At 39.1% G+C, this 27,099-nt stretch overlaps 1 protein-coding gene across 1 annotated transcript; it reads right to left on the bottom strand.

The window, feature by feature from the left end:
• Window positions 1-839: 839 nt before the first annotated feature.
• Window positions 840-26,757, bottom strand: LOC138035480 (uncharacterized). Its single transcript, XM_068882155.1, has 11 exons — window positions 26,705-26,757; window positions 23,982-24,159; window positions 22,056-22,139; window positions 21,053-21,377; window positions 16,494-16,841; window positions 15,885-15,914; window positions 12,453-12,645; window positions 11,791-11,952; window positions 5,412-5,493; window positions 4,692-4,816; window positions 840-1,242 (listed from the first exon to the last, which is right to left on the bottom strand). Exons 1-11 carry the CDS (start codon window positions 26,720-26,722, stop codon window positions 1,030-1,032), a joined length of 1,758 nt encoding a protein of 585 aa, XP_068738256.1. The 5' UTR covers window positions 26,723-26,757; the 3' UTR covers window positions 840-1,029.
• Between the last annotated feature and the right edge of the window lie 342 nt (window positions 26,758-27,099).

The raw sequence follows: 27,099 nt of genomic DNA, 5'->3' as shown, positions 1-27,099 counted from the left end.
GTTTTCATTCTCTTATCATTAAGAAAATGAAGAAAAAAAAAGGCGACAAGTGGGCCGCAAACAAACATCAATTGTTGTAATTCAAGAAAACCGTACATCAGTTACGTAATTCATGCACGTGCTGCATGCCTAGAGATGTTACAAGCACTCACTTACTCACTCACTCATTCAGACAGCCCCGATGGCATAGCGTTGTAGCGCACTCATAAAGTGCCACAAAAACTAAAATGGCATAAAAAGACACTTATCCCGACAATGCTTCGGACACGCGAAATTCACGAGGGTGTAATGGACGATTTGTTTTGAACCTTTCTTGCCTGAATGTAACGATTCCGAATACGAACGAAATTCCTATTCCTCAGTGTATAATATGACAACATACCATTGTTAATTTAACAATATGAGCGCGAACACTAATTTGATTATTTTGACCATTTCCAATCAGCAGTCACGTTGGTAAGTGGCAATAGGGTCGTCAACGAGAATGCTACAAAAGTCACGTGAAAAAAGGAAAAATAATCGTGCTGAGGTGCACGTGCAGCACGCATTTTTGCACAAATTCGTGCGGTCCTCTTCACAACAACGACGTGAAATCACCAAATTTGAGGTTTTTACGACAACGCGAGCGCACAAATGTGAATATTGCATTCTCTATTTTCACTCTTTTTTATTGTGAAACCGCTCGTACCAATTCAGTTTTAGGATACTTCGTCCACAATGTACGACGTCAATGAGATGGAAGTGACGCGTTCGTCGACGTCGACGTCGTAAATCTTAAAGTCCCTAATGGATTTCGTGAACACGAGCCTCGACAAAGGAAAGTGGATGATATGCAAATATTTTTCACATTCATTCCAACGTGTTTCTGTCGTAAATCTTAAAGTCCCTAATGGATTTCGTGAACACGAGCCTCGACAAAGGAAAGTGGATGATATGCAAATATTTTTCACATTCATTCCAACGTGTTTCTGTTGTTTTTGTCCTCACTGCCTTACTATCAAGCTGAATATTTGATATTTCCAAAATGGCCTATTGTTTGAGTCTCAACATGGTGCAGCGAAAAAAAACCAATAGCAGTGTATTTCTCACCTCAAAATGAGGAAAACTTTGACAAAGTGGTGAATAGTACATCGCCCCGTGGTAACACTTTTCCGGTCGGCAAGGCTCACGTGTGTTCGGTCGACATTTACATGACATCAGGTGACCTTCTACATGAATGACGTCGGAATCAAATGACCATGCCTCGAAAAGAAAATGATGAGGTAAAACCTTATAACATAATTAATAAAAATGCTTGCTTAATGCATTTAAACTGTCAATTTTTCTTCTCCGTTAGTCAAATCCAGAGAAATTTTCCCTTTGCCAAACAACTCCAGGGAAACCACATCTTGTCAGATTCAAAAAGACGCCTTTTTTAAAAATCTAGCTGGAGAAAATTGGGCTTAAAATGATTTCAAGAAATAAAATATTCAACAAAAAGAAGCGATAGTTTGATATTATATCAGTTTCTACTCAATGTTCATATCATCATATCATATTCATTTGGTTTAGCAAAGATGTATATTGCGAACATTTTTTAAAGAAAAGTCTTGACAAAATTTGGCAAGCTTCATAGAAGTGATTGAAAAAATTCTCCGAATTTGACAGGATGGGTTTTCCACTTTCTCGATATTTAAATCTGTCTTAATTAAACTAAAATATTTGCCATGAGTATGTATTTTACTAGTTCTCTGTGTGATTCTTGTACTTACACTTCAATTGTAAAAGAACCGAAAGTCTATTCGATCCTGACGTACGAAACGCCTGGCCAGTGTCAATAAAAGCGTTCTGTATTGAACCAATTTGAAATCTGCTGAAGCAGAAGCAGCTCAAGACCGTTGAAGTGTTAAGCCTGGTTTTCACTAGTGACGCAAGCACAAGCGCAAGCATAAGAACAATGCAAGCACAAGCACAATGCAAGCATAAGCACAATGCAAGCACAAGCACAGTGCAAGCATAAGCAGCTTATGCTAGTGAAAACGAACGTGGGCATAAGCATCCAAATCAACCACGGCAACCGCCATTTTGTTCGAATGCTCAGACGCAGGGAATCTGGAACAAGTGCTTTAAAATTGGCCAGACGCAACAAATTTCCTTGTGCTTATGCTGTGTTTTGTTTTCACACGACGCAAGCGGACGCAATCATAAGCGCAATCATAAGCGCAAGCACAAGGAAAAGGGAAAATTTTGATCCTTGTGCTTGCGTTTTTGCTTATGCTTTGCGTCAACCCCGTTTTCACGGTGAAATAAGCGCTCTTAGGCTAGCGCTTGTGCTTGCGTTCCTAGTGAAAACCAGGCTTTACATCGTCATTCCGTGTAATAAATTTCTTATTGTTGCATGATTTCTACCATTTGCGTCCATCCTTGAAGCGTGACGGATTTTGCGGGAAGTCTTCATTTTCAAATGTTAACGGTTTGTCCGGTTATGTGTCACTTTTGACCAATGAAACGTTGGCAGTTTCGTCGTGAAATTGACAACGTTTTTGGCGGCATACCAGCATGTTTTGTTCACGTGCTCTTGAAGTTTTCAGGTTTTCCGTGAGAGCGGTTGGGTTTTGCTTGACCGTCCTGACGACGTCTCTGATCATTTAGCAAAGGACACAAAAAAATTCAAAGTTAACAAGGTTGGAAGGATGTAAATTACCGTCCAGGAGTCACTTTAGATCAAGATTTCAAATGCTCCATGAAACACGGAAGAGCGTGTGCGCAGAATGCCCTTGACGCAGTTTCAGGGTGACCCTATTCCACGGAATGGTGAAAGGATGGAATGGAATGGTGGAACGGCGGACTTGCGGAATACACGGAATATTCTAAAATACGGAATATAGGAAATATTCTAAAACACGGGATGAGAGGAAAGTCTTTTAAAAAAGGATATAAATAATGCACCTTTTGCCCGTGAGTAGTTTGGGTAGGATAACAAAACTTCAGATGATAATTTTACATTTCCTCGTGACGAAAGATGAAAAATTTGTCACAGAGAAGAGTTCAACCCTAGGCAATATGTTTCCCCGCTTCCGTTTTTGAGCCTCTCGGACTGTGACGAAACATCGCCAGCGCACTTTCCCACACTCAGAGAAGGAAAAATGGAGAAAGACGATGGTAAGTGTCTAAATTGCCTCACAAACACAATACGCGACACGTTACAGGTTGATTTGCTAAGTCAGTGCCTTTTTGAAGGTCTTTATTACAAAACCTAATTCAAGCATCAAGTAAAGCTATGACCCTCACAGTTATGGGCACAATTTTAGCAATTGCCTCGTTTTAGAATATTCCGTATATTCAGTGTTTTAGAATATTCCGTGTATTCCGTGTTTCAAAATATTCATTACTTTCCGTATTTTAGCATGTTCCGTATATTTCATGTTTTAGAATATCCGTATTTTAGAATATTCCGTGTATTCCGCCGTTCCGTTCCATCATTCTACCATTCCATCCAATAGGGTCACCCCAGTTTCCTCCTCGATCTTTCTAGTTTCGCTTCGGCTTCACGTATTTTTTTCTCGTAGTAGCTGAATCATGTATCGATCTTTTCTGTTCCAAGGCTTCGCTTCTCAGTAATGATGTGGCCTTTTTTCTTGGGTCTTTCTAGTTTCTTGCTGTTCATTATCGTTGCAAAGAAAGTCACTATTCAGACAATCCCGGGCTTTGGGATCTGAATTAGAGCTACATGAATCAGTCTTTTCAACGGGTTTGGTTTTCACACCAGGTGACGACCCCTCGAACAACTGTAGCTTTACGTGCAATCGAGAAATATCCGTTCCTTCGATACGTTTTGAGGAAGAGGCTGAAATTCTAAGGCACATGGGTTCGTCGTTCAATACGACATGCTCGCCTTCGTCATTTTGGTAAAGTATATCAAATTCCATATATATTGCTTGGAAACTCACGGGAGTTAGATGTTTACAACTCTTGAAGTAGACTTAGCTACATAATTCCGGAATTTTTTTGGGAATTTTAGACATCAAAAAGAATTTTAGAAACTCTCAGGAATTTAAAAAAAATTGACAATTTCGAGAATTTTAGAGCAATTTGAATTTTTCACAGGCAGAAACGTTTGTATTCCAACCTACCAGGAGAGGGGTCAGTCCATTCATATCCATTCCTTATCAGCGGTTATTCACCAAAAGGGGTCCTACAGTGCATCTAAGCAGAGGTTTCTCACCGAACTTTCGGAATCCGGATCTTTGCTTAATAGCAAATATGGCAGACTTTGCACTATAAGAAACGAAATTTATAAGAATTTTCGGGAATTTTAGAGAGTTATGTAGCTAAGCCTATCTTGAAGACTCCAAGGCAGATTCAAAATATCTCCCCTCTAACGGAAAACCTGAAAACTTCAAGAGCTCGTGAACAAAACATGCTGGTATGCCGCCACAAACGTTAATTTCATGACAAAACTGCCAACGTTTCATTGGTCAAAAGTGACAAAACCGGACAAACCGTTAACCCTTCGCGGAAAAATTCGTCACGCTTCAAGGATGGACGCAAATGGTAGTAACATCATTCGTTCGACAATGCCAAAGAATAATGCACTCGCATAATGTGGTACTGGAGGAACCGATACAGACAAAAACGAAGAAATGTTTTGCGATACAGACAACAACGAAAAAATGTTCTGAGAATAGAAGAATGATGGACATGATGATTACCTTCGGCCCACGAAGAGGTATTCTGTGGTCATTTTCCCGGGATTTGAAGCTCGAACAGATAATCTGTGTGGCCATTTGCCTGCTTCTCTTTGTTTCATCCAGTACTCTATCAAGTTTCGTCTCACCTTTGGAAATCGACAAGCCAATTTTACCGACGAGAATGATATCTGAATACAATACTTGAAAACCTAGAAATGTTGACCCGTTACGATAGCGACTGATCGATGTTTTTTTGTTTTATCCATCTTTCCTTGCCTATTTTTCCGGCTTACTTTGAATTGTTTGAATAACCTACAATCTTGGACAAAACTCTTGGGAAAAATTCTAGCTTGAGCATCATTTGACACGTACTCACACAATATATTGGTCCTTTCCCCCTCCAACCCCATACCAATGTTGATAATGTGATGCAAAATACTGTGCAAGCCTTCGGTCGTTTTTTAAACCAACATTGGAATGGGAGGAGGTGGAAAACTAGGAAGAATTTCATCTTTCTCACACAGACAAATTACAGCGTCACATTTTCCCAACGAGTTTTGTCCAAGATTGTAGAAAGACTTCCATGAGACGATAAAAGCAATATTTTTGTGATCTAAAGACCAACGTAATTTTTCAAAGGTATTGCATGCTCTGTGAAATGATCATGATTTCTATGAGTTTGTGACGGGCCTACTATGTCATGAACCTTGGAGACGTCTATCGTTCTACATACTTACTTACCAATGAGAGGAAACGAATTTTTGTATTTTGCAAAGTATTTATTTTCCAGATCTTCGATTCTGTGCGTGATCATAGGAATGCACTACAGAAATAAAAAGTTAAAAGAGCAATTAAATTTCAGGAAATAACAGGGAACACGGATATAATAATTACAAAAAAGCAGAATTGCGAGGAATCTTTTCATTCTGTTTATCAATAAAAGGCTTGTTGTGGAAGCAGTTGAATCATCTTTTATCACAATAACCTGCGTCATTACAGAGGTATTTCACTAGTGAAATTTCAACGTTTGCCTTTGACTAAAAACAAAACTATTTTTCATCACTGTCATTTCTGTGAGTAAATCTCCGTACTTATATGATAAAGTCCAGGCTGAGATTTTCAAGTTTAAAGTGACGAATTCAAAATGGCGTCGACTAGTGGCAGTGGTCAGGGAGGAAAACGCAAGAACGCTGCACGAAAGTGATAATACGATTCCCTCCAAAGAGCCAAAAAAGAGTGGTTGAAATGTCACGGACACATTTATGTTGCCCTCGTTTCGTGGCCTCCGTTGTATTGCTCGGGGCTGCGTACGTGCACCATCTATGATCCATGTCTTGCAAACTCTAGAAAACGTACATGTAAACTAAGAAGAAACCCTCATCGTTTTTAAAGCCATTATAAAATATCAATGTGCCTTATCTTTACACTTTCTGATTCTGCAATGGCACTGATCCCCACTCACCTTTGAATCCTTTATGGCCCACAAATGTTTAGAAATTTGTCCGAGCGAGTATCTACTGCGCATGTCAATCCGTGACAGTGCCCCTTTAAGAAATTGTCTCTTAATTCATGTAGCTTCAACGGGATTCGAACTTGTGACCTCTGCGACGCCGATGCAATGCTCTAACATGCAACTGAGCTACGAAGTGACTCAGTTGGGAGCAGGTCAATTTGTTGGGCTCATGTGTTCTCGTGAAAGGACTCGATGAATGAGATAAATTTATTCAGTTATTATAAAAAAACACCAATGAAATACCAGTTGAGTTTTCGCGCGAAAACATGATATCTTCACACGTGAAAATAAAATGTTACCTTCACAAGTAAAAAGATCAATGTTGCTATGATCACATAATAAAACGCGCCGTTGTTCTGCGTTAGGGCTACAAAAATATCAAAGTGAAATGGTTTGGTACTTTTTCATGGGTGTTAATATAATAAACAACAATCAAAGAGAAATTTCGCAACTTTGCGCGGCCATGTAATATCCTCTTTTTAATATCACCCAACTAGTGGACTAATGCAAATCCTGCATTTGAATTGGCTACGCTTCTGGAGGATTAATGGTGATAGTCCTCGAGTAGTGAAAAGCGTGACGCTTTCTTTGGTTTTATTCCCAAATAAATATTTCTTCAACTTGCACTTGCTAACTTTATTATTGCCTTTTCTTTCCGACTAGTTGGGTGATACTAAAACAATTAGACCCTTCGCCCTCAAGGGCCACGGATCAATAGCCCATTCGGCTTCCCCTCCTGGGCTAGTGACCTTTGCGGGCTACGGGTCTAATTGTTAAATATTTGAAATGCAGGTTATAGACGAAAGAGAGAAGTGATCTTTCACGGGAACTCATGAGCCCAACAAATTAACCTGCTCCCAACTAAGTGGCTTCCCAGCTCAGTTGGTATAGCATTGCATTCCTTGTTCCCGAAATTACTTCCATTGAACTTGTTCTCAGCTTTTTGATCCCTAAAATGGTTTATGTTTCCCTGTTCCCCAGTTCAAATTAGCCATGTTCCCTCATTCCCCAAAACCGCGGGAAGACCCTCCAACTTGTTTGGAGAGGGAGAAGTGAAAAAACCGATAATGATTCAGTGCTCTATATAAACCTCGGGTGTGTCTGTAAACCGTGATATTCGCCAAGTCATTAGAGCTGCAGTTTAAAGTGTATGTCATTCATACATTTTCACAGTCATTAATTTACCTGAAACGGGATATAGTACAACAAGCGAGTGACCAGCTCCCAGATGGTTCGTGATAGCTCCGATGGCAGAGCAATGCAGCAGATGATTCGCAGGGTCCGGGGTTTAAGTCCTCTTCAAGCCTGGATTTTCGTCAGGCTTCTATTGCAACTTCTCAAGTTTCTCGGAACAGCGATAATCCATTTCCTCTTAGAGAATTCACTTTCGGAAAAATTAAAGTGGTATATCTTTCATGGCTGTTGTCGAGTGGACTCGACACGTGAAAGTGTCCCAAAGTGCTGTTCGAAATTATTTCCAATAGGGACATGCATGCAATAGGATTGTTTGGTCTAACCTACAGGACAACTAGCGAGACTAGTTATGCCATTTTCGGAAGATAGAAAGGTTAATGCACCAGTCAAAGTAAATCCCCTCTCCTCCTCCCCCCTCTCCCATAACGGGAAATTGAGGGGACTTTTAAACTTATTTTCACTCGACTGTGATCCCTCAGCAGGCGGGGAGTGCGCAAAAATTCACGATCTTCGCCTACGAGACCGGGGAGTAAGCGGGGACTTCTCTATTCGTTGATCAGCGCTTTCTTTTTCGCGCCGCATGGTAATTTTGCATACATTGATACATTACCTTTTTACGAGTGGATGCGCGCATGCGCAGAAACGAGTATCGTGGTGGGGAAAAGAGGGTTGAATCCTGTTAGCAAATGTATAATTGTGTGATGTTCGGAGAATATGAAAAGGAATGGCTCGAGCGTAAGTGATGTTCGGAGGAGAAGAAGTACGTATACTGGAGTATGATGGAGTGCAGAGAGGTGCTCACACATCGGCCTTTTACTGACGTTTTCTGTGGTAAAAATAAAGTGAGGTTAGGGGAACCAGGAGTGGTCGGCTTGCTTTAATACAGTACCATGCTACCATGGCCGGTAGTTCAAAGGTTGCAAATATGGTCTAACGCTTTTCCTTCGGGCGGGTTGTGCATCGTAATCACTTCACTCTTCATCGACGGTGAGTGCTTTTAAATTCTAAAAAATTAGTTCTAGTTTATTCGTGAAGTTCAAACCGAAAGAGATTCTTAAATTACTAATTCTATTTTTCGTGAAACCTACGGCAGATTTCCCGGAAGAGCCGAAGAATAATGAGGCTAACTTAACGTTTTTGCTGAGAGATCGATCCACCATTGATGTGTAATTCTGGGGTTTGATCCGCAGCCAAAGTGAGAAAGCTTTTACGGTCAATGCGACGCTGGTGAACTGACCCGAGATGTCTGCAAACTGACCGTTGGTGAACCGACTGGTTGGTTAGAAGATGAAGGCATTTTGCACGTTTCCAAATTAAGGAATTAAGCTTAATGAAGCCCGGGAATTGAGCTTAGTTCTTCAAAATTTCGAGAGTTCTGTCGTGGAAACTAGTAAGACTGTATAACAAGACTAAGGCTGTTAGAAAGAATGTTAGATTGTACATAAGTCTCTCAATATTCAGTTCTTAACAGTTAAAGATCTGTACGCATTTCATCGAAGTTTATATCTCTTTAATTGTCAAACAAATGTACGGTGCAGGTAACCTAAGCCGTATTAAATCACAAACAGGAGACAAAATTGAGTCAAACATTCAGCAGCTCAGCATAAATAACAAATTAGACTACAGAGGTTATCTGTTTCTGTTGAGAAGATAGTGATGTCCGCGATTTAGAATGAAGACAAATTCCCTCAAAGAGGTGTTGTGAAGTGAGTCCTTGGACATCATTATTATTAGCTCAACACGGAATGAGACCATTATTTTGATGTTTGTGGCAGAGGCGATTGTTTTTTCAGAGCTATTTCCCATCAATTATCTAATCAAAAACATGAAGCGAATTATTCCAAAATGAAGGCATAGAAATTCAACAAAATTGGCTCGAAACCAAAACCAATCGTGGCTCGTATGTGCACATCTTCCCGCGCTTTGTGTCGGCTACGTGTAATTACTTCGGGTTTTGATTGGTTTACTGGATTGTCTCCGTCCTTTTTGATTGGCCAAAGTAATTACTTTGGTTTTGGTTTTACGACACTCGATTGAAACTCGCTCTAGTTGCGCACTATGCAAAGTTGTTGATCAACTTCAACTTGAAGATACCAGAAACAAAATCATTTTAAACAAAGATGACCAGGCTGGATTCAGACTGGACACGACATACACACATTCCCAACACCAACTGCTCTCTGTGGACCAGGAAGTAACGACAAGAACGGATTTTGTAAACACTATGAAGTACTCATCAGTTCTGCAAAGCGCGACTTATCTATTTATGGCTAAAGACAGGACGGCGGAAAGAGCTGCTGCAGTTGTTAAAGATTACTTTGCTTGCAAAAAGAATGCTTAGCAACATGATGCAGATTTTAAGTTTCTGAAGTCCACTGATGAGTTCAAACACCTTCTTAAGCTAGAAACACACTGTCGCTCTCGCCATGTCGCTACGGCTAAGCGATCAGATTGCCAGGCTACTAAGCCAGGTATACGTAATGTCGTCGTTTCAAAACAACCCAACAACACAGCAGCAGTTTTTGCATTTCTCGATCAGCAAAAAAGGCTCATTTACCAGAAAAAAGAATAACTGAGCAAAATATACTGCTAACAAAGAGTACGATCAATCGTACGTCAAAACTCGTACTCGTTCTCGTCCTAGAATCTAAAGGTCCCTATTATCATCATGACCGTTTGAAGATAAAGAATAAATATAATGGCAAGTAGTTAAGTGTACACTCCATTTTTTACATGATAAAAGCCCTTAGGTGACCACCTTTTTGTAATAAAATGGTTTTATCAATCCAGCCTTTTTTAAAATTGTAGGTCACAATGCTCATCCAGGGAGTTCTGTTTAACAAAATTTCTCGTTCAAAGAAAGGTGATTTGTAGAGAGCAAAAAATTATTATTCTTTTCATTTCCCGTTTTATTACCCACACGCTCCCCAAAAAATTGTGGGGGGGGGGGGGCAATTTTCGCTGTAGTCCAATTCCCCGCTATGGCCCGGGTTGGGGAGGGGAATTTAATTTTGCTGGTGCATAATCTCACTTGAAAAGGAAGGTGAAACACGACCCGACGCCATGAATGTTTTTGACTTCGCATTGGCAAAATTCAGTGTTCTGCTACAAAAATCTACAAAGTTTGTCTGGCAAGAACCCTAAAAACTTAGGGTATGCGAAAATTATAGATGAAACCGAGTAATTCAAGACATTATTACATGTTTCCGTCCTTCAAAAGGTCCTTTTGCCTAAAGGAATTGCGTGTCATTGGCGTACAAGAACTTGTGTAATGCGTGTTTACTGTTTGTTTATTTAGATAAATCACATTGTGTATAGGCCGTGCTTTCACCTTAATAAAGATAGCTCAAACGCTGTCAATTTTGTTATTGTGTAAGTCCTGTAAATATTATTGCAATAGTGTCCATAGAAACGAAAGATATAGCTTATTCTTTGAGAGTGGTTTCTCTGGTGTCTTATGTTGCGAAAAAATGCAGCAGTACGGTTATGGGGTATACAGACGGTAGAAAAGTCAGCAGTGAAAGACATGGATGAACTCAGTAGAGGACACTTGAACTTCTGCATCGAAAGTACGAACATGTTTTTGTTTGTTTGTTTTTTCTTTCTTTCCAGAGCAAAGGTTGTGTGCAAGCGACGTATGTTCAAGTGTGGCTTACCCAGTCATGAAAATTGGAGCGGGAGAATAGTGGCTTCAATGTTTCAGGTATACTTACATTTCTACGAGTAAAAATTTTGCTTGCCTATTGAAAACTTTTTCTTTTACACGCAGGGAAAGCAGTGCCCTGCTAAGTTTAAAAATATGTACGAGATTAATCGCGGCCTCGATGGAACCCAGACACTGAAAACAATATGAAATCACCCCAGGAGAGGGGTTTTCAATAAATGGTACTTCTTAAGGCATTCATTGTGCTTAGTGTAGTTGTGAACCCTACACCAGTAGATCTCTCTATGATCAGTGTGTTGTGTTTGTGTACTTGCAATTGAGTAATGCATTATCGCGACCATAAATCTTATGTAAAAAATAAGTAGAAGTAAGAAGTAGTAATCAGAGTAAGTATGTTATTGTCATCGTAACAAACTGTAGAATTGGTCATTTCATTGGATGTAAGGGACTGCGATCTAGTTGGAGACAAAGTTGTTTGCAAACAAATGTTTAAACTGAGGACTGGAGCGCCAAGTCTTAGAGCAATTAAATGGGTGTTTCCATGGTTAAAAGATGGACAGAAAAGACTGTGTTTTCGCTAAGGTGTTTGGCTGCTATCATTTGTCATATTGTCTGGTTGGAAATTCTCTGCCTTGAGCCTTTCTATATAGCACTGGCTTCTTGCTGTTGTTATAATTTTTCTAGTGCAATGGTGTAATGTTCCCGTGAAACTTCTGCCAAGACTCAAACCCCAACTTTAAGAACTTTACCTGACAGCTTTGAGGGCTTTCCTCTGTGCATCTTATGCTCTTGTTGTACATACACTCTCCAAGGAAGTAAATTATATTGAGGGGAACTGGTATTGGATCATAGTCGTTGCCTGTCTCAATTGTTTGTGCTCTTTTATAAGCCCACTCCTGGACTGAGTTGTCCTTCAAAGAGTAAAACATAAAATGCAATTTTCCTCAGTAAGCAATTGTCTCTTTAAGCCCTAAAAAACAATTAATTGTTGGACAGCACAATGGGCGCTTAATTTCCCTTCGACCAAAAACAACTAATTAAAAAAGAAACCTCTATAAGTTACAAGGAACTTCCTTTTCCAGCAATTAAAGTTGAATTAGCTTAGTAGTTGGGTGTTTCAGGCGCCTTGAAACCGAGAAATCACAGCCACGCACAGTTTTGTCAGGAATGCTGCCAATTGCAAATACTCAGAACTACCGGTCCTCTCTTGCCCAAGTTTGGTAAATTCTTATACATTGTTATTTTTATTATTTTTTTGGGTCAAATTTGCGTATTTTTGTTAAATTATGTGGGCCTCTTGCTCTTTCTTTTGTCAAAGGTATGTTCTTGAAAACTGCGGATTTCTTTTGTGTATTGTTTTTGTCTTTGATGTCTGTGCAAATCTCACGTGCACTAATTAATGAACTATCACCTGCGTTTGTTCATATGTGTGACCCAGCACGGATATCAGCATATTCGTGAGAAGAAGTATTCCCAGTACAAGAAATATGGCGTATTTCACCAGCAAAACGGTGTCTGAAAGTGTATCCATGGAAAAATCCATCTTATCGAATTCTGGTATGCCAACAATTGAAAGTACCAAATGAACGAACATTTTCCACCAGCTGTTAAAGAAAATAGACATAACTTTTTGTAATTACGCTCAACCAAGCTTCAAATTTGTATCACTCCCAGCTCGTCCCTCTAAGTGGTACACCTGAGATGTTGTTACTAAAAACTACAACCAATCACACTGATCAGTCAAGTGCATTCGACTATAAAGCACCACTTAGGAATTCTACAGTAGCAGCCACTTTTGTCAACTCTTCGTTTGAGTTGCTGTTGTTGTTGTTGTTGTTGTTGTTGTTCCAAGTCAACTGATAGTAAAGCATTATATTTTACCCATTTCCTTGGTATCTTCTCAACAATTACTACCCCCCAATCTGGCACGATAACCACTCATCAGGTGCTTAATAGAGTAGCCGGCTTAATAGAGTAGCAGGCGGTTTGGCAGATTTTCGATGTTTCCATGCAGCGTGGTTAGCTTTTGCGTGATCGTTTTGAATATGGCCCCGGGGGAAGGGGTGGACTACCATATGAAACAGACGGGGATGCTCGTCGTCTCTCTTAGGGGTGTAAATTTTGGATTTTGGTCTCGCTTAGAGTGTTCCGGGCAAAGCGCCAATATTTTAAGCTGCCAAGGTCTCGTTTAGGGTTCCGCGAAGAAACACAGAATTACGCGAAGAGAAACAGAAGTCAAATTTTCTTTTTAATTTGTTTTTAGGGGTCAAAATTTCCTTAAGCCACGCCCAGATTAGTCTCCTTTAGGGGTCACAAAAAGCTTGAGCCACGCCCAGATGGTCTCCTTTAGGGGTTAAATTCAAAATTTCCGACGAGCATCCCCGTCTGTTACATATGGGAGTCCCCCCCCCGGGGGCCGCGGAAAAGGAGTGAGAAACCGCTTGTAATCAACCCCTCAATGTGTTTTAAGCCTCCGTTCGCCCACGGAAGGAGGAAACATCGTTCCTGATTGGCTGATAAATGTCAAAAAAAAATGCGCCTGTCAGTCAAAATTTATTGCTCCCTTTTATAAAAGTGTAAAGACAAAACAGTGCGGTAAGAGTCGACAATCTGTTTTCAAAAAATTTGGAAACTTCTTTGCGGTAGCTTGGATTTTGTGGTGTTCTTAATGAGAGCAGAAAGACTTAAAGGAGGTGACATTTTGGCGGTCCTTCCCAAGGGATTTGGCAAGCTTCATATTTCAGCTTTTAAAATGTATTGTGCATTAGTAACCACGCCTTTGAAAGTATCATCGGTGGTCAGATTAAAGAAGCGGAAGGATTATGGCTGACGGCAACGTTGTTGGCGGTTGCCAGATGTATCCATTGGGAAGCTCCAGCAAGTTTTCGCATCGGCAGAAGATGCGCTGGACTAAAGCATTTCCCAAAGCGCTGAAATGACATTCTAATGACTAACACAAAAAAATTGTCGGCTATATCGACGAATCGCACATAGTAGAAACACTCAGTTCGATGTAGTATTTTTTTCCCAAGCGAAAAAATTGTATTACCACCACTGTTTACCCATGCAAGGCGCGCTATGATTGGTTGGGAGTTGACATCAAACCCGTGCTCGTCACAAATGATAGGAAATGGGAGGTTTCGAAAATGTTGCGGGGTTGATTGCAGCCGTTTCCTCGCTCGTTTTCCTCGCCCCCTCCCCCTTCGCCTGGTTTTCTCGTAGCCCATGATCACTCGAAAGTCAACCCCGGTGGAAAGAAGCTTCCAAAATTCACCAAACCGCCTGTGACGCAGGCTACTCTTGCTCTATTAAACTAGAGCAAATCGGTTAGAGCAGCGAGATTAGTCATTGGTGCTGACAGTTATGCACCCTCTGTTCAGTTATTTAAAATACTCAAATGGATACCTTTCTTCGAGAATGCTAAATTAGCCAAGTGTTGTATCATATACAAGCGTTTGCATGGTCGCGTGCCTAGTTATCTCACTAACTTATTAGTACTTACCGGTGAGACTCATTCACGGCAAACTAGATATGCTAAATTTAATATAGCCTGCCCTCGAGTTAATCGAAATACAGAAGGTGGTAGAACATTTACTGTGACTGCTTGTCGGGAATGGAATAAGCTACCTCTTCAAATGAGGAAAGCAGAGACTCTCAAGGCTTTCAAAAATTCTCTTTGGAATAGGATTTTTAAAGACCAGCAATCTTTAAATCATTTCTCTATATAAATATTGTGGGTCACTGTGCTGCATGCTAATGATTGTTTCATAGTTTTATTAGATTTTGATAATTTTATCATAAGCTCTGATTTTCAACTATTTTCACTATTTTGATCTTGTAATGAGGGCCTCTAGTTTATTAGCATTTAGATGCTATTTTGAGCTACCCTCGATAAATAAAGACTTCACTCACTCACTCACAGTTAACTCAATGTTGTATCCAATTCAAATCTCCCAGGATTAAGTTTCTTTCTGTATTGTATTTGCATTATAGGGAGCATATCTGTTTACAAACACTGCTCCTGCTATTCAAATTTTCCAACCACAAGAACAAAAGCTCTGGTTGGCACATTAATGACAATAGGTGACGTCAACGATATCTTCACTATAATGTACCATTCAAGTTAAAATGATATGGAAATACCTGGAACAAAACGTTGTCCTACTTAAAGGTTTGAATTCGATACAACATTGAGTCAGTCGATTTGGTCTACTGAGTGATTGACATAATTTTAACAAATTGATACAACATAACCACAGTTTTTGAGGCCTTTAGTTGTTTTCAAAGTCAGTGGCCCGTGGCAAAAATGTTTTCAAAAATAGAATTATGGGACAATGATAATCCACAACTTGATCAAAAACACTTTTTTGATTACTTTTTCCAGAGGAACTTTAACCAGTCACAAAACCTTTCAGGAGTAGGCTTGGTACAATTCAGAGACAGGCATTCCTTCATATTTAAAATGTATGATTGCGACAAAAAGTGTTCGTCAGGGAGCCGCCTTCCATTCGACCACTGGGTTTTGATCACTTCGACATTTGGTGTGATGAAAGAGAAGCATTTTCCGATTAAGAGTTCCCGTCTAAAATCTAAACTGATTAACCTATTTAACGCAAAAACCAACCCCGAGTTTTAAATGGAAGCTCCTCAATTATTATTTCAGTATTTATTTAAGACTTAAGTCTTTGTTTTCAGCTATTTTTATCACTAGTCTGCTTACCATTTATTTATTTATTTAATCTTTATTTAACCACGGTACAATTCATCAGCAATATAAAACCGTATGACAAAAGGCTTGTTCAATTAACGGATCCTGCAACAGATACTCGCTGTCAGAACTTACCAAAAAATTCCACCTTTATTCATGCAGGCACTGAAAAACAAACAAAAAAAGTTAAATGTCTGAAATGCAAAATGACCCTTCCAAAATAATCTGTTATTGAGGTCAAGTCTTAAATCACCTAAGCTGTGATCTCCTAAGATGTGATCCTAACACAACCCTCAAAGCTGAATACGTTCTTTAACATAGACTAGCTATAAATATCATATATCTAAATATCCTCACTTTGTATGGAAACAAAAGCACAAAACTACAAATTTCAATGTTCTCTTTAAGTATTTTCCCATTGTATGATTAATTCGGCAAGTCTTTTTCTTTCTGTCTTTAAGGGTTTACTGGCGTGTTTTTTGGGGTGCGTTGCTAAGGATGTAATGGTTAAATAAATCACCCATTGTTTCTGCTTTGTTCACTAAGCTTATTCAAGGGAGGACAACCTCTCTAGGCTTATAAGGGAGTTAAAGCAACGACATCCGTGCCACGACAACGCCATAAAACAAGAACATCATTGGTCGAGCTACGTGCTACACGTACGGCACGCATTTTAGCTCGGACGTAAGGATACGACTGTGAACCTTTCATTATTTATTACTATTACTCTGAAACCTTACTCACTGGTCATGTGCACCGCCGTCACCAAAAGATCTCTCATCCACATACACTTTCGTTAAAGCAAAGGAAAAGGACACAGTAGCCAGAAGAAAATGTCCAAGTACAACGCGAATGTCTCTAAGAATGCTGAATAAGGCCGTTTGAGTGGTTCCAACTTCCTGAAATTGGTCCACTATGTGACCAAAAACTCTAAAGGACAGACACAGGGCATTGACACCATACAAATAACTTGAGATGATAAGAGGATAGTTATTCTTGAGTTGCCGTGACCACACCGCAAGGTACAATCTCAGCATGAATATTGCGGAGTAGAAAAGGAGAATGAAAAAGTCCCACCTGTTCCAGCAGTTACTAAAATTTGAAGAGAAACTCTTTTAGCAATCTATGTTAGAATTAAACTTGCGTTTTTCTAAGGCATGCAGTGGAAGTATATTAAACGTTTTCTATCAATATGACCCATTTGGCAGGAGACAACTGGTTCGCTATTGACAAGCATAGTAATCTGTCGTGAATGGAGCTAGTTTAGTTGGTGGTTGGAGTATGATTGAATCTATATGCAGATTAATACTCTTGTATATATCATGTGATCATGTTATCATTATATTGATCACATTTCTCTTATTGATAGTGTTCTGTTGGGATCAACTTGGTCTCGTTGGGTTGCCGGGTTGGGTCTTTTTGCGTTCGTTTGAAAAACAGGCATTAATTAAATCATGTTGCACTGATCGAAAGAGCATGGGCTTCAAGCAACGTTGACTCCGCCGGAAGGCTAGAGACGTAATTGCATGGGCTTTTGCTGATGACAACACTCATGGTTTGTCTGGTAGCGGAAATTTAACGTTGCATTAGAGAGAATTTAGAATCACGTTTACTTGAGACGCGAATGACAAAAGTGACCACGTGCATGAGCATGATTTTCCCGCCATTTTTCGCGTTTACCGTGTAACTTTCTTCTCGTTCTTCTTCTACATGACAAGTTGTTTATGGAAAAAAAAAGAACCTCAAAATCATTCTCCGGTAAGTCAAACAAGGAAAAATTAGATTTCATGATTATAGATCGTTCATAACTGACTCCTTACCGCAATTTTCTTCACAAACTCACGTTGACTCTCTGTTGACTCACAAAATAGCTTCATTCGAAACTCGAAAAATTTGACAGGTAAGGATTTTTGTTTTATATTGGGTCTTCTTCGACAAACAATGTTTAAAAAGACTCAGAGATTTTGTTTTTTGCTTTTTTGTGAACTAAATACTCGAAATTAACAGAGTCCATTCCGAATTGCCGTGGGTCACGCGAAACGTCAGTGAAACGGCAAGCCGACTTTTCCCGTTTTTCGTATATGTGTTGTTTAATCTCTCCATTTATGTTAAACGGCTATCTGCCGCTTGTCCTAAAAGCATGACATTTCTGTTATCCTAGAGTATCTCTGATTCTTGAGAAGTTTTTCGTTATTTCTAGAAAACAAGCCGCGAAGAAATGAGCTTGAATCAAGCAGGTTTCTCTGCCTTTTGGCAAAACTAAAACTAAGATTTCAGCCTGATGTTTGTGGTTTGCCGTAAATGCGACGCGAAATTTTAATATCTGAATTTACAGATCCAGAAGTTTTCTTGTTTCAACCAAAAACAATTGAAAAAGTGGTTTTTGGGAACTTTGAGCGCATTTCAACCAATTTAAACTGGCTGTGCTTGAAACGGTCGTTTTCAATAGAACGCGACCCAAATTTGATGGAGGTTTGTCTGGTCAGTGCACCTCTGACTACGCGATGCATTTATACGCCATGCGTCAATTTGTGATTGCATGATCTCCATAGATCAAGACGTTCGTAACTCAGAAGTCCCACGCAGTCTGCGATAGAATACGGCCCATCACTTTATGGTATTATTTAATTTTAGAACGGCTACTACAAGATTTTTGCTGGAAAAAAAAACATGGCGGCATTGCTTGCCGAGCTTGATCCATGACTTTGCATTTAGCCCGAGCAACAGACCAATAGACCTTTTCGGCTTGTACATTTTGTTTTCCCAATACAGATCATGCGATAATACTCAGGAGGCTTGGCCCTTTGTTTTGTTCATTAATGAACAAAACAAAAGACCAAACCTCCTGAGTATTATCACATGATCTGTATTGGGAAAACAAAATGTACAAGCCGAAAAGGTCTACTTCGATATATTAAATTTCAGTCCTAAACAAAAGACATCATCTCGAGGCTCTGGGGAATAAATATAAGGATTTGTATGAGTTTATTGATGAGATGATGCCTTTTGTTTTGGACTGAATTTTAATGTATCGAAATTGGTCTATTCCGAGTGAGGCTACTTGGTTGGTGACCAATAAGAAGAGTTGTGGTCATTAGGCCCAATCTGATTGGCCATTATATTTGGCGGGACCTGTATTCTAAAAATAGATTATCGTAAACTGATGGGCCACGGCCAAATGACAGAGATCGACTCTGCTAGGCTATGGACTTCTCACAGTCTTAACAAGCTCAGTTGTTAGAGCATCCGATTAGACCACAGAGGATGGTCGATTCAAATCCCATTGAAAGCACTTACTCATATCATTCTGTTGTTGTATTTCTCCCTTTTCTCCTTTCAAGTAAAACGTTCGATAATAGATAAGATTTTTAGACAAACCAATAAAGAATCAGACATATTTAAGGCATCAAAATGATCACTGTGACCATGATTGACTCTCTCTGTGAAAAACCTGTTTTTAACCATTAAATATTTTCAATTTAATTACCAAAAAGCAAATTATTACCACCCTACACCACACTACATTACTCTCCATATACGCAGCGCTAAAAATAGAAGCTAACAGCCCATTATATTTAGAACTTTAAAGAATCTTTTTGCGAGGACCTCAGCTTATGCAGGCTTTTGACTCGTATACAGATTCGCTAGAAATTGAGTAGATATTCCCTCATTGACTATCCATTCTGACTAAAACATGAATAGTTCCCCATCTTTTCATTTTCTGAACATATTTCAGCAATCAAAACATTCAAAGCGAAGGAGGCAGTTCACGGTATTAGAGACCTTTAGATTCTACGACGAGGACGAGAACGAGTACGAGTTTTGACTGCCCGTTTTTAGCGAAAATAATTGGAAAATTTATAACCCGTACGATTAATCTTACTCTTTGTTCGCAGTGTAGGTTGCTCGGTTATTCTTATTGCAGGTACCTGAGTCTTTTTACGGCTTGAAAAATGCCAAAATTGCTACCGTCTTGTTGGCTTGTTTTGACACGACATTCTTGCAAAAGCTCGGACTAAAATGACGACTGCATCACGTTTTTCCCGCCAAAATGACGCTTGTTTGCGCGCGATCATTGTTGTTCTATGAGAAAATCTCGTAGAATCTAAGGGCCGATTTACACGGTACGATTTTTGTCGCATGCGACAACGGCTTACGACAGGCCCACGACATAATTTACGATTGTTGTGTACGTCAGTAAAAATGTCGTAGCATTTAAAACATGTTTTAAAACGCTACAACAGTCGTAAGTCATGTCTTAGGCCTGTCGTGAGCTTGTCGCATGCGACAAGAATCGCACCTTGTAAGGGCCGATTTACACGATACGATTTTGTCGCATGCGACAAGCTCACGACAGGAATACGACATGACTTACGATTGTCGCAGCGTTTTAAAACATGTTTTAAAATGCTACGACATTTTTTCTGACGTACACAACAATCGTAAATCATGTCGTGGGCCTGTCGTAAGCCGTTGTCGCATGCGACAAAGTCGTACCGTGTAAATCGGCCCTAAATCGGCCTTTAGAACGGCTTCTGGTACAGTTTTTGCCCCGATCCTTGATTTTGATTTTTTCGCAAGAAATCAGACATTAGGGTCAATCTGATTGGCGGGAACTGTATTGTAAATCTAGGTAATACCGTAAACTGGTGGACCAATGCCAAATGAGAAAGATCGACACTTCTGGATTTAGGACTTCTAATCTCTCACGTGTCCATTAAATATATTGGTTTCATATGGCAAATCGAAATATCCATAACATAAAAATGAAATTCAATTCGTGGAAGGAGTGTTCAGCTAAATCAACCTGACAACCGTTTCATTGTTAAGTGCAACAATACGGCTGTGAAAAATCATTTAGGATAAGAGTGTTGACCACACATTTCGGAAATTTTGCCTGACAGTCCCCTAGAATTTTCAAAATTTGTTCGAGAACAGTTATTTTACAGAAAGAATCGCAACCTGGGGAAAATAATCCCTGTCGTCTTTGAAGAGGTTAAGTTTCCACCTTTTTGCATACAAATAGGTCATCTTCGGGTGTAAGCAAGAAGCTCGCTAAGTCTATCAATTGCAAGGAAGTTATGGTTGTCCCTCAAGGGCTTTGAAATAAATTTGATTTTTGGCTGCCCTGATGCTAAGAAATTAATGCTAACCGCAATGTATTGTGCAAGAGGCTTACAAAGGTGTTGAAACCATCTGCAAATTTGCATTATGTGGCACATACAAAGAGCCTCATTCCGAGAGTCTTATATTTTCTCAACCCCTCGTTCTTTTTCAGTTGTCGGTCAGTACTCATCACTTACCCGAAATATATTTGTAGTGCCTTGCAAGTGATGTTGCATGATTCCGCTCTGCCGTCCGCTATTCGTTGCTTCAGTCGTCTTCTTATGCCAACGAACTGTTTGCACTCAACCAACAAACGACCAAAGAAGAAAACCAGTATGATCCATTCCAATATGCTGAACTTTATGGTTGACGGAACTACGCATAGGACACATTGCAAACCAAGGAGAACTATGTAGCTTAACGTGTCACGCACAAACTTCAAGTACGGAATTTCCAATTTTTTTAGATAACGTTCTCCAATTGTGGTTTTTGATTGCTCTATTTGTGACGTATTAATAGGTCCTGCAAATAGAATGAAAAAGCGATAGCCAGTTCTGTCAAAATGTTCAGTGCTTCAAATTAACTCTACACCAGTGCTCTTCGTAAGTTTATCCACGGGGCGCCGTTTCTCAAACGTCCTTAAACCTATTCGGGTGCCACAACTCCCTCTTTATCTTAAAAGACGAAGAGCTTTCAGGCCACCAAACTTCACAATCATTTAACGTTTTGTTTCTTTGAAAACATGTTAGAAGACCAGTTCTTCGAAACAAGTGTATCGTAGTTTCACAAGTGGCTCTTCAGGCCCGAAAAGTTTAACGAGGGTTTTCTCAGTAAGAGGTGCGGGGGCTCCTTCTTCCATTTAAAAAAATTGCTCGTGTTCCCTTTAAAACTTGTTCTCAGCTTTTTTATCCCTAAAATGCTTTAATTCCCCTTGTTCCCTAAGATATTTTATTCGCCTGTTCTCTAGTTCAAATTAGCCATATTCCCTTGTTCCCCAAAACCCCTGGGAGACCTCCTCAGTGGTGATCAAACATGCAAGCCCTCAATTAATTATTTGCTGACTACAATTAGTTTCTAGGTGAAAGGGAAGTTTTGAATCCAAGGGGCATTTTTAAACGGGGGGCATTTCTTGTGGCAATTTATAGTTGCTAGAGTGGATGAGAAAATCTTGCCGGAATTTTGCCCTGTTGTTAAACTCACTTTCTTCATCCTCATGGAGGTTGCTATTCGGCTCATCATTGTGTGCATCACTACCACAGTTGCTCGATTTCGGTTTGTTTCGATCTGGGAGCAGAGAAGAACAAAAACACTGGTTGATAAATGGGAGTTATTATTGTTACAGTAGTGTGAGCAGAGCAGAGAACAACAAAAACACTGGTTGATAAATGGGAGTTATTATTGTTACAGAAGTGCTTAATACTAAGAATAATCGACCTCTGCCTGATTCTAAAACAAGAGGTCCGCAAGCAACGTACGTTAGGTTTCTCTACGCAAAATCAGAATTAAATTACAACAGTGATCGATCGCCAACGATTTCCAAAATAGTCCTTCACTGCCGGCTGCGCATATTTTGGAAATGGCCAAGAAGAGAGAGCTCTGGGGTCGAGTATTCTGCATTCGGAAAATTTGGATGCAGAATGTGTATAAAAGACGTTAGACGTTATTACATTAACACTACAAACAGACGTCATGTACTGAGAGTTGCATGAGAGTTAACGAATAAATATCCAAGTAGAACGAGTGTCAATTGAGTGTCGTAAAATCAAACCCAAAGTAATTACTTTGGCCAATCAAAAAGGACGGAGACAATCCAGTAAACCAATTAAAACTCGAAGTAATCACACGTAGCCGACACAAAGCGCGGGAAAATGTGCACGCACGAGCCACGATTGGTTTTGGTTTCACTTTTGATTATTTGAAAAAGTGGCGCGAAAACTTTGAACCAATCACTGAGTGAAGTAATGCAAAACCAAAGCAATTCGCTAATTACTTTCGACACTCAATTGAAAACCGCTCTATCAATTTTACATTATCTCTGATGTTCGTAATTACTCGCTTACGGAATCTAAGCAACTTGACGCAAGGCCATGCACCGAGGAATCAATCTTTTTACCAAACGAAGGGTTACTTCATATGGAATGTCATTGGTGACAAAATTCACTTTTAGTATTATGAAGTAGTTATGGGGTTAGAAGTCAATCGTGATTATTGTGAATTGGTATTATGATGTAGTTTCGGAATTATGATGGTACCAAGATTCTTTGCGACTGTACAATCGGGTGCGAAGGGAATCATGGGATAACAAGGACGGTCAAAATGGCGACTTTGGAAGACATAACTGCACAGTTATCACAGCTAACTAATGATATTTCCTCTGCTGAACTCATCCATGGTGAGGTAGATTTTTACATCTATAACTAGGACTTGTTGTGGAAAAGCGTTTTCCAACTTCTAATGTTGACAGTAACAGCTCTATGTCCTTCATAAAGGAAGCCATTCCCTGTTTGAAGCAATGCAATCGAATTCTACACTCCGCTTATCGATGCCCTGTACAACCCACTGGAAACGTCGGACGACCACAGCTTTCAGTAACAATAGACCAGCTTAAGTATTTCATCGATTACGATTTCAGTGCTACAGATATAGCGCACATGTTGAATATTTCAGTACGAGCCATTCAACGTCGTTTGCAGTTTGATCTTTTAATCAGAGCATCCCAATCCCCAATTAACGATTCAGAACTTGATGATGTGGTAGCGGAAATCATTAAAGTATTTCCTAAAATTGGATATCGTATCATGCTTATGGAACTCGGAAGAAGAAAAATTAAGGTCACCCACACAGAGTTCGAGATGCAATGCATCGCGTTGATTCTAGTGATGTGGGATGGCCATGAGATTGATGAATTCGATTCCTAGACGTTCCTACAATGTAACCAAGCCTTTAGCTTTATGGCCCATCGATGGCCACCACAAGCTGATAAGGTAAATTAACAAATCGATTGTGATTCAGCGTTGTCTGTACTCTTATCGACAACGATATTCGTCATGACGGTGGTCAAAATTTGTTGTGGACTCACAAGACTTCCTAACCCCATAAGTACTTCACAACCTTCTAGTGTAGTACCTTTTTTGCACAATCTGTTCAGAAACGAGAAACCAACAAAGAGTAAAAGGGAAAAAAATAAATCAAAAACACAGACGATGCTGAGGATTGCCTTCCAACAATTCTGCTTTTCCAGTTCAGTGTCAAAACCATGCCATTTTCGATGCATTTCTTCATGTACAACTGGATGAGTAAAGAACTGTTTCAAGAGAAAAAAATTATGATTAGTATTTACAATATTCCAATTCTATATAAATTCTCATAGTTTGGCGGAAGTTCTCAAGCTACTCTTAGCCTATAAGTATTGGCTGTATCAAAACAATTCGCAATGCAATTTTGCTATCTGAACAATGCAGACCGGTGAAGAAATTCGTGGAAAGAGGAGGACGAAAATCTCATGTAAGAAGGTTAAAACTGAAAATAGCAGATCACTACTAAATAGGAATTTCCCCTGTTTGACCGTTGAAGGTACCAAGTAACAGGAAATCCATATGTTTTGGTGAGTTTCAACATTTTGGAAATTAATAATCACCACGTGGTAGGTTATCTTAGGTCATCGTGATTGTTTGGACATTTTTTATTTTTTTATTTTTTATTTATTTATTTATTTATTTTTTTTGCCACAGAAAGAAGAAATTAAAATACAAATATGAACAATCAAAAAAGAGAAGATGGAAAGAAAAATTATTGAATTACATTGGTGGCGAGGAGGCCTAAAAGAAACTACTAAGCTTATGTAAATTAGGCCTCCCCAAGTAAAAGCATCTATCTATTGTTGACATGCAAGTTGGCAACGGAGAATACAATTGTTACAAACATTTAGTTATTTAACGTGTTGAAATATAAAGTAATGAACGGAAATTAAAAACAGTTTAAACTTACAAGTTGGTAATGAAGCATACAATTACAAACACTTAGTCATTTAATTAAGGTGTTGAAATATGTAAACAGTTGTGAAAGTAAAATTACAGGGTGAAAACAATTTGACACAGGAAGAACAAAATACTTAATTTTCAGAATAGTTGTTAAAAAAGAATGACTTAAGTGCTTTCTTGAAGGAAGCTGTTGAGGAAGAATTCATTATATCAATGTCAAGAGAATTGTAAAATTTAGGTCCCTGATAGAAAACAGAAAATTGTTTAATGTTAGTCCGACAGAAAGGCAGACGAAATGCATGAGAGTTTCTCGAATAATATGTGTGAATTTGACTGTTTAGAGTGAATTTGCTAGCTAACTTGGGAGGAAGAGTTCGAATTTGATAGGAGAACATGAATTGACCAAGTTGTAACAGGTTAAGATCATGGAATTTTAGGATTCCAAGTTTCTTAAATATAGGGTCAGAATGAGCATTAAAATGAGATTTATCTATGATTCTCACCACTCTTTTCTGCAATTTTACCAGACGAACAAGGTTAGTTTTATAGGTGGACGCCCAAACTATATTACTGTAAAAGAAGTAAGGATAAACAAGTGAAAAGTACAATACACGTAAAGAGTATGAAGATAAATAAAAACTTGATTTCTGTATCATTCCAATTGATTTCGACACTTTGTTAGCCACATGAGAGATCTCAGACTTCCAGGTTACGTTTTCATCGATGATCACACCCAAGAAAACTGTTTCTTTAACTTGATCAATTTGTTGTTTATTTATCAAAATTTGAAAATTATAACTTCTACGTTTTTGGTTTGGTTTGAACACTATGAACTTGGTCTTTTTAAGATTCAGTGAAAGCTTATTAACCCTAAACCATACTGACAACTTATTTAACTCGATATTCAGCTGATTAACCAAATAATCAGGATGTTTACCAGACAGAAAAACGTTGGTATCGTCCGACATTATTGGACTACCTCTAGAGACACTGCTACAGTTAGGGAATTTAACAACATTGTCGGTTTAAATTCACATTCAAGTATACATGCGTTTCCTTGACTGCGCCCCGGAGCATAAGTACACTCTTAAGTCCCGTAATCCTGTGCGGGCCCCACTCTTACGCACCAAGATACATCAGTGTTTGTTCATTTCAAGGGGAGCTATACTGTACAGCCAGGACTTTAAATAATGAACTCGGGAACAGAGGATTTCAGATTTTTAACTACGAATTTACTAATTTAAGATGTAAATTTTATCTTAACTCGTTTATTTTTTACGTAAATTTGTTATGTTTGTAATACTGTTGTAATTCTTCCTATTAATGAGCTAATGGGGATGGGCCGATGGATGGGGTCGCATTGTCACGATTGGATTGACTACAATGAGGTTGCATTTTGAACAGACTTCCCGACAGAGTTACTAGAATGGGGTCGCAAATTGTCGGAAGATTGGGGGTAAGAAAATTATGGCTAGTGGTATTTAAAAATGGAAAGATTTGCGTTTAAAAAAGGTTGTTAAAGAAACAACTGTAGCGCTGTTGTGTCGCTGCTGCCGCTGCTACTACTACTACTACTACTACTACTACTACTACTACTACTACTACTACTACTACTACTACTACTACTACTGCTACTGCTACTGCTACTGCTACTGCTACTGCTACTGCTACTGCTACTACTACTACCCAATTAGATTTCAAGGCTAAAGTAACCAATCAAATTGCAGGAAAATGAAAGACAAAGAAAGCCATTGCGTGGCGAATTTTGCAACTTTTGTTTCCAATACTTTGCTTTTTTTAAAGAAAATGAAACTTAATTACTTACAGTTTCTGAATGATATAATGAGCTCCTTCAGGCTGAATACCTACCTTTAAGGGAGTTTCCATCTTTCAGTCTTCATTTTCTCTCCACTTTTTTTATAAACCGGCAACTGGATCAATTAAATATTGGTGCTGACTAAAATCCTGGATTTGAGTGATTAAATTGTGCGATTTCTAAATGGATCAATCATAAAGTGGTAATTGAACTGAGTGGAGTGCAATTTTGGCCTGAAATAATACTTGTGATTTTGAAAGCACACGTATGATTTCAGACCTAATAATATTCAGGGCGTTGATTAGCTGAGAGCACGTCAATTAATCCCAAACAGAGTGCAAGAAAGTGAAATTGGTGCAGAAAGTTCCCGAAAGAAAGAATTGGTGGAGAAAGAATCCTGAAGAATATGGATGAGAAGCACATACCAGTTGTGATACTGATTGACATG

Source organism: Montipora capricornis, unplaced genomic scaffold (assembly GCF_036669925.1).
Source record: "Montipora capricornis isolate CH-2021 unplaced genomic scaffold, ASM3666992v2 scaffold_410, whole genome shotgun sequence".
NCBI classification, from domain to species: domain Eukaryota; kingdom Metazoa; phylum Cnidaria; class Anthozoa; order Scleractinia; family Acroporidae; genus Montipora; species Montipora capricornis.
Note: the sequence above shows the minus strand (reverse complement) of the source record. Positions and strands in the feature narration are given on the sequence as shown.

Excerpts from the sequence above, each read along its gene's own strand:
- LOC138035480 (XM_068882155.1), bottom strand. Across the intron at positions 22,140-23,981 it reads GAACAGATTGTGCAAAAAAG|ATCGAAACAAACCGAAATCG; the intron begins GTACTACACTAG and ends CTCTGCTCCCAG. Across the intron at positions 4,817-5,411 it reads AAATTCGTTTCCTCTCATTG|GTGAGACGAAACTTGATAGA; the intron begins GTAAGTAAGTAT and ends CGATTTCCAAAG.